The 8,461-nt window shown below is 40.2% G+C and overlaps 1 protein-coding gene across 1 annotated transcript in view; it reads right to left on the bottom strand.

Annotated features, from left to right (window-relative positions):
* The window catches only part of CNTNAP5 (contactin associated protein-like 5), an 866,926-nt gene that overhangs the window by 428,188 nt on the left and 430,277 nt on the right, over nt 1-8,461 (bottom strand). Inside the window, exon 7 of the mRNA XM_006776823.2 lies at nt 5,394-5,537. Within this exon, the coding sequence (XP_006776886.1) occupies nt 5,394-5,537 (144 nt within the window). The remainder of the gene's footprint in view (nt 1-5,393; nt 5,538-8,461) is intronic.

The following is an 8,461-nucleotide window of genomic DNA, read 5'->3' as shown; positions in this document are numbered from 1 at the left end:
CATTCTAAAGTAGTTTTTAATAACTTCAAGTAATGATTTCCTTATATGAGCTAATGAAACAGGTCACCTTCAAAAAGAAAGTTATAGCACTGATATAAGGTAGAATAATTTTCAGAGAGGATGACCATTTTATTGTTATTTTATTTTTTTAAGTTTTAAGTCATATTATTTCTCATATGACCTTGAAACTATTTCAGTTTTTTCAACGAAAGAAAGGAAGTAACTCCTCTGGATGCTAATAACTTGGAAATAATTTTTCCAGGGAATGAGGAGCATACGGTGGAAGCAGGTGACGCGAATGTCAGGCTGGTCAATGGCCGTGGGAGACAGCAGGAGTGCTCCGAGAGAAGACATGATATGTCAGTGCTTTTTCAGATGATGTCTTCCATCAAAGCAAAGTATAATTTATCACAGAGCAGGCTCCAGAGATGAAACATGATCCCAGGGACAAGCTCAAGAGATTATAGGCTTCACTAGACACAAGGGAGTTTTCGCTGAGCAATTTTCATGAGCTTCTGGGTCATAGGAAGGTAAGACAAAGGTTGCTAGACGTGCCTGTGTGTGTGTGTGTGTGTGTGTGTGTGTCTGACTTTAGATGTGAATGTGTGACTGTTGTCATCTGTACACTTATACTTATTTCTGAGTGCATTTCTTTGGCTTCAGAACTGCAAGAAATAAACAAATATGCGCCAATAAGGTGAATGACTGAGAGAGGGATACAGAAGGTAATAAACTTCCCCTTCCCCCACTGTTATTTAGCATGCTTATTATTCCCAGTCCACTGTGTAACGTCTTTTCTAAAGGCTGTATTTTTATAGGAGCACATCATTTAAGCTAGTCTGGTCTAGAACTGGTCATTAAATTCCCTCAAATGAATGAGATGAATAAGTTTTGTAATATCTTTAACCCAAAACTCACTTAATAATTTATACAGTTTTTGAGTAAACTACTCTTCAGACTTTGGAGGTAGAACATGAGCTCTCTCTAATCTACTTTTATTATAGAATGCAAATTGTATGTGATTCATCAATTGTCTACCTAAGATGACAAATAAATACTCATTTGCATGCGTACTTCAGTCAAATGGAGGAGTAGAAATTTTTCTTAATAATAGCTCCAACTTTTTCAGTGCTTACTGTGGTGGACCTTGTATTGTGCCAAATACAGAGTCAATCTTCACAATTAACACTTTGAGTTTGATTCTATAACTGTCCCTATTTTACATCTTTAATTTTATTTAATATCATTTAAGATATTTAAGAGAGAGCATGGATTGGGGACTAGGAACCTAAGCAGTTAATCGCCCCTTATGTTACTCCGGTGCTGCCAGGAGCAGTGAGCTAAGACTGTGCTGCTTCCCTCTAGACCAGCCGTGGGCAAAGTATGACATGTGGGCCGAATCTGGCCCGCTTGAAATGAATAAAACTAAAAAAAAAAAAAAAAAAGACCATACCCTTTTATGTAATGATGTTTACTTTGAATTTATATTAGTTCACACAAACACTCCATCCATGCTTTTGTTCCGGCCCTCCGGTCCAGTTTAAGAACCCACTGTGGCCCTCGAGTCAAAAAGTTTGCCCACCCCTGCTCTAGACTGTTTAGCAATTTTAGCCATAATGGTGTGTGCTTCATTGTAAATGCTTCATATAGGCCATCGCCCATCGCCCATCCATTGCCTTGATTTCCATTATTTGGAGACAAAGGCAAAGAAGTGAATTGACATGGTCAGTTAGCTCCAAAGCCAATGGAGCTTTGTAAGCAGAGCTCTACTATAACCATTTTATTTTGTCTTCCCTTCTATTGAAATCAAAGCACATTAACATGAACATTTTTACTATGTTCTTTTTTTAAATAAAAAAAATCATTTTAAATTCTACAATAAAATAAATTGGTGAGACTCCAACCAACTCCTAGATAATCATAGAATTCCCCTTGCCTCTGGGAGAGGTGATGTAACAATCAGAAAGCATCATTTATTATGAAGTGGAAGGTATGAAATTAATCATTCTCAGGAAACTAGCAGGGCAATATTTTCTTATTTATATAGTAACACCCATTACAGGTACTGTACACACATTTCAATGGGCCATTCACTTCCTGATAGTTTATTATATAGCGGTACATTAGCATAGGCTGAAAGATTTGAGGAAGAATAGGGAGGTGTTTTTTATGTCTACTTTAAGCTGTTAGTTTTACTGCATTTCTGGATGTGGAAGATCATCTTATAGTCAAATGAAGCTATAAAGACTAAATCCAATTATCCCGGTGGAGCAGCTACTCAATCTCTAGGGAGTGGGCAGGTCCCGAAAGGAGGGAATGACAGATTGCATGGGGGACTCTGCTACTGCAGCCGCGGGAGGGGCTGGAGCTGGACGCAGCCCAGCCCGTGCTCCCTGGAGCCTCGCATCACATTTTGTAATGCATAGGCATCACCATACATGCACAGCATTGTGTTGGCTCCTGAGTCTCCCACTAACTCTGAAATTGCCAGGCCTGGGAGAGCATCGGTGAGCACTGGAAAAGGACCAAACACCATTCCTTTAAAGGTCCTCACTTAGCACAGAGGTGACTCAGGGACTTGGAGCGGAGCTGACTTTGTAGCTGATACTGTGTCTTAGGGAAACTTTAAGCCTGACTAGGGAAATAAAAGATGTTCTAATTATGAGTACAAACCATTTCTTCCCACATGGAATTCTAAAGGCGGAAAAAAGACTTGGGTATACGTGTGTGTGTATGTGTGTGTGTGTGTGTGTGTGTGTGTGTAGTGATCTACAGTCCCACTTAACCAAGGTGATGAAAGTTATTTGGAGAAAAATATGGTTTTTTTCCATTTAAATTATGAAGGTTAAAACTAAAGGTTGTCTACCTATAAAGTAAAACAGTTTTCTTGGGATTTTTTTGCAAGTACATTAGTACTGAATGGAGTTTTTGTGCCTCCTAATAATAATAACACCAATTAGGCTCTGAGGAATAAAGTATGCTAGCAGAGTTTTAGGAAACTTGGCAAGTGCTTTGGTAGTTTAAACTCAGCAAAACATTTATTACATTTTTAGTTAATAATTCTCACAAAAAAGAGGTAAGTTTGCCAATATTTGGAAATTCATGGGGTTTTTCCTTGTCCTTCCTTATTTCTCCTTTTTCTGCACCACAAACTCAGTGACTTATCTAATATATCTGATTAAAATATTTCTAATACATAATATCCACGAAGACTTCCTTCAGGAATGTTGCCACAGGGACCCAATTGACAGCTGAGCTCAGGCATTGGAGGGGGAGGAGCTCAGGTGCTGGGCAGTGACAGTGAGCAATGTTTGCTCAGCTCCTTGTTTTCCAAATTGCCCTGCCAGCTCCTAACACTGCAGTGGGCACTGCAGCAGGCCCTGCATCAGGCAGAGCTGCCCTGCCTTCCCGGTGTGCTGGTGGTCAGGACAGTCACCTAAGCTACACTTCTAGCGGGTGTGATCCACTGCATTGGCAGGTGGAGCTCGGTGAAATTGGTATCTTATAAAATGTCTCCTGGACATAACATTGGGGGATGGATGGCATAGTATGTATGACATGGCTCCAGTCTCCTGGCCTAGACTCAGGGGAAGATTCATTAGCAAGCTAGTACTTAGCTTCATGAGGAGACAGGAGCCTCAGCACATGTGGTGGGAGAGTTGTCTGGAGCCAAGGACTGGGCCAGAATCTCCTAGAACCACAGGCAGGGAACTAACTAAACCCCTTAGCATCATCCACACTCTTCAGTCTGACTGAATAAAAGTCAGGCATTTGGCATAAATTTCTTAAAATGTTGACGAATTTAACTCAAGTGCAATTTCCCCCAAATAACCTTGCCTCACACCCTGGAATCCAATGGGCACATTAATAAATGTGCTAACTTATGGAACCCGAAAATAGAAATTTCAGTTAGAGCTTATACTCATCACAGGAAAGCAATGCACTTAAAGGTCGTGTAAATCTCAGTTTGACCAGATGACCGAGTGACCAGATCGCAAAGAGAAACCAGTGTTTCCTGTCAATGATGTGGGTTTTAAATGCATGTCAGTTAAGGAACTTCTGCTTCTGGGAAGATGAAATAGTATGATTTTCCTTATTTCTACCACAAAGTACAATGGAAAACCTCCATACATTATGTGTAAAAGAGAACTAAGAATATGGACAGTGGAGAGAAGAAAGCCAGTATATGTAAGTGTTTTGAGGCCCAAAGGACTAGAGGGTGAGTTCCCGCGGTTTTCTTTTGGCCTTATGTGTCCCAAACTTGTTGCTGAAGAAGCTAGCAACCCAGAGACCAACTGGTGTAGGACAAAATCTACATTAGAAGTCATTTCTCTGTCATCATAGGGCCAGGAAAAGGAAGCACAGTGCCTCAGAAACCTTCACATGATAATTGCTCTGCGCCGGCCAAGCACCACAGACACACCAGGGCCCCACTATCCACGACCTGCCAGGCTACCCCCAAGGCGCCCAGAGCTCCCAGCCAGGTGTCAGGGAGACTAAGTAGGAAGCTGGACTTAAACCCTTGCAGACCTAGGAAGCCTCTCCTGTGAGACCAGTGGAGACCACATGTCTAGGACAGCACTCAGCAGTAAGGAGGGACCCCACCCAGTCCCTGCAGGGATGGCGTCAGAGAAGGCTCGGTGACAGGCCAGGACTTTCCCTGCAGCCCAGTGATAACAAGGACAGACAGTTATCATAGACAGAAAAGAGCATGATGTATTGATAAAATGGCCAATCCGTGAGGAAGAGACAACCTTTACTGTTCCCACTGAACCACTGAGCTGTACACATATGACCCCCCAACTGACAGAACTGGAAGGAGAAATCGACAAATCGGCAGGTATGGCTGGAAATAGGATTAGTGAGCACCAACCATGTGCAAGGCACCTTCTAGGCATTGTAAATGCTCTAGTGACAAAGAAAAAAACAGCCCTGTTCTGCAGGAAACTTACCGTCTATTGGAGAGGGGAAGTATTTATTGATTAAAGTTTATTTTACTTGCTGAATGGGAATCTCAAAACACCAAAAGTTTCACTTCTCGTTCAAAATGCCCTATTTTAAGTATCAACAATAACAACTGGATAAAATCTCTGATTCTGTTGTTTCATTTCCCACAGGTAATAAAGACAATCATGTTGTCCCAGTGTAGACTGCAAAACTTACCCACAGCTGCCACAGAAATCATAGCTGGAAACATGAAATTCCCCAGGTACCTCTAATGCCTTGGTTTCTCCCAATAAAGTAATTCACACTGACCCAGTCCCTGCATCTCCTCCCCTCTCCATGGAGGTGGATGGGGCCTCCAAAAGGATTATAAACATACAGTGAAGAGGTACCAAGGGTGAGATGTGTGAAGGGTTAGAAACCACCAAGCTGAAAAGATGCCAACTTACCACGGTGTAAATCTGATGCTTCCGCCTTTTAGCCAGGTCAATTATGTTGATTCCATTGTAATAGAGATTTTCCATGCATCCCTGGAAGTTTTTCTTTAAGAAGGTCCCAGGTTTGCCTGGTACTGGAATTCCTCCAAAACTAAGCTTTATGAGGATAAAAAAAAACAAAACAAAATAGAACACCTTATTACAGTCTCTGAAGGAACAGGAAAGAAAAGTGGGTAAATTTCTATAGATTCAGCTGTAGGCCTGAGCCAAGTAGCTCAAGTAATTACAGCTGCCACTTGATTACACATTTAAAGGACACTGATTAGCTCCGTAAAAATAACTGTAATTGATTGCTTTTAAATAACTATGAAACTACTCACTTCCTTTCGGAACTGTTTTAATACTAAATAAAACAACAATTTGTAGAAAGGAAAAAATATAAAAAATCAGCATTTTTATATTTATCTCCGATGCAAATCTCTGAGAGAATGTGGCCAAACTAAAGCCAAGGGACCAACAAAATATTCCTCTATTCAGCTACAGAGAGACCTACTATAAAACCTGCATTTACACCAAAAAACAAACAAACAAACAAACAAACATGTGCATAGTTGTTCACAGATTATGTTCGGTAAAGATGAAAAAAAGGAAACTTCAAATAGCCCATACCCACCCCCAAAAAAACTTTTTAAAGGAAACCATCAAGAATCAATAGGATGGAATCTCACATAATTGTCAATAATGGTATTAAATATTTGTGAAAAAATAGAAAATGAGAATAATATTTATTGAAAATGCAAGAGTTATAATTAGATGTAAAATATTAGGTCAACAATAAGAAATGGTGCTTATTTCATGTGAATTGGAGGGGACACACCAAAACTGTTATTATAATTGTCTCTGGAAAGAATATGGGATCCTAGTGCTCCTTGCCACTTTCCGTTCCAGTAAAAATTACCATAAATTCCTTTTGTAATGAAAATATTATTTAAAAACAAACATGACCTCTTAAGAATATTCTGCCCATTATACAAGATAATCATTAATTTCTGGAATCATGTTTCTCCCAACATCATTTGAGGAGAAGCCCTATTTTTCTCCACTGGTGTGACAAGTTGTCTTCATCATACTGGTAGACTATATTGATGTCTGGGGGTGTTGCGGGAGAATGTATGCTCCCAATCAGACTGTCTCCTTAGATCAGCGGTTCGCAACCTGTGGGTCGCGACCCCTTTCGGGGTCGAACGACCCTTTCACAGGGGTCGCCTAAGACCCTCAGAAAACACATATATAATTACATATTGTTTTGTGATTAATCACTATGCTTTAATTATGTTCAATTTGTAACAATGAAATTGGGGGTCACCACAACATGAGGAACTGTATTAATGGGTAATGCCATTAGGAAGGTTGAGAACCACTGCCTTAGATGAATAGCTAAGTGATATACGTAAGGCTACTGTTAAATGTCTTTTTCCCCATAAGTTCAACACTATTTAAAAAAAAATGTTTCTTTATACATGTAACATGCAATAAAGTTTATTTATCCTATTGCCCACTTTTACTTAGTATTGCTAGACTCTATTAAGAGAATTATTTGATATATGTACTCATTTTATTTTAAAATTTCATTTCAGAATAGTTTTATTTAAAATAGCTTGTTGAAAATTTTTATTGAAAAATTATTATATTCATTAACATATTGACTTGGAGAAAAATGGATAATTTTTTGAAATATTTCATATTCTTGTCCAAAAACCCAGTGCCTTTTCTATTTTCAAAATATTTTAGTAAGGCCCTGTACCTAAGGTTGATATTTACTTTCCCTAGTTCACATATTCTTCATTAATTAAGTCCTGTGAATTTTATTTTTTAGAAAATTTTCATTATAAATTATTTTAATGAATTAAACATTTTATTATATGTTAATTACCAATGTTATTGGTTTCTTTATCCAGATACTTTATATTAAATAATATAATTATCACTGCATTTTTGAGGTAATTATCACATGACATATTTAAAACACTTTACTCTTGCTAGTGATGTCAGAGGAATGGTGGTGTAAGGGCGCATCTATCCTCTCCCTCTAACATTAAAACAAAATAACCACCTATAATTCAACAAAGAAGTCCCTGCTCAACAGGGATGCACGCCTGAGCGACCTGCACCCTGAAACAACTAAGGTGGGCTCCTTGGGGTCAGCGGGGAGAGGAGAAGAGAGAGGGCCTGGACAAGGCTACAGCACAGCAGCATTTCTGCAGTGTAACCGGGAACTGGCAGCAGCAGGTACGAGCACTTTCCTCAGCCGGTGGGATGCACAGAGAGCTAACCCGGCGCATGACTGGCCGTTGTAGTAGCCACTGGAGTGGTGGCACTGGGCGATCATGCACACACAGAGAGAGAGTCTGAACCATGGGGCGTGCTGTAAATGGGATCTGAGTTGCATGTTTGAGCTGCCAGCCAGCAGACACCTTCCCTACAGAGTTGCTCCCCGCAGCTGGGCCTGGCTGCAGGCTTTCAGGCAAAGAAAATAAATTGCAGAGCCCTGCCACAGATTAAACTTCCGGGTCTCACCCTTGGAATTTGCTACAGGAGTGTATTATCTTTAGGCCAAGAGCTGTTGCAGTAGAAACACAGTTTCCCTCTGTGACTGAGCCCCAGGAGAGGTGCGTGGGTTGGACCCTTGGAGGTCAAGGGTTGCCATTACTGTGAGGGAAAAACAAACCTCCCACCCAAGCAGCAGAGGCTGTACAGCCCTACAGAAGTCACAGAGGCTCAAAACTGTGAGGCCACAGAGGATAAAAATCTTCCAATTTAACTTGTTGCCATCAAGTGGAACAGAGTAGAAAGACCTCCTCAGAGATAAATGGGAAAACAAAGAACAGCAAACACCATGAACAACCACCACAACAAGGATGACCAGAAAGAAAATGAAAAAATCTCCCCAAAAAGGCTGGAACACATGGGATTATGTGAGTTGAATGACAGAGATTTCAGGATTGTGGTTCTGAAAATATTTAATGAGATGTGAGCAAATACTGACAGACAATTAAACACACTCGGAAAAACAAATCAAT

The sequence above is a fragment of the Myotis davidii genome, unplaced genomic scaffold, assembly GCF_000327345.1.
Source record: "Myotis davidii unplaced genomic scaffold, ASM32734v1 scaffold249, whole genome shotgun sequence".
In the NCBI taxonomy this organism is placed as follows: Eukaryota; Metazoa; Chordata; class Mammalia; order Chiroptera; family Vespertilionidae; genus Myotis; species Myotis davidii.
This window is presented reverse-complemented; position numbering and strand designations above follow the sequence as displayed.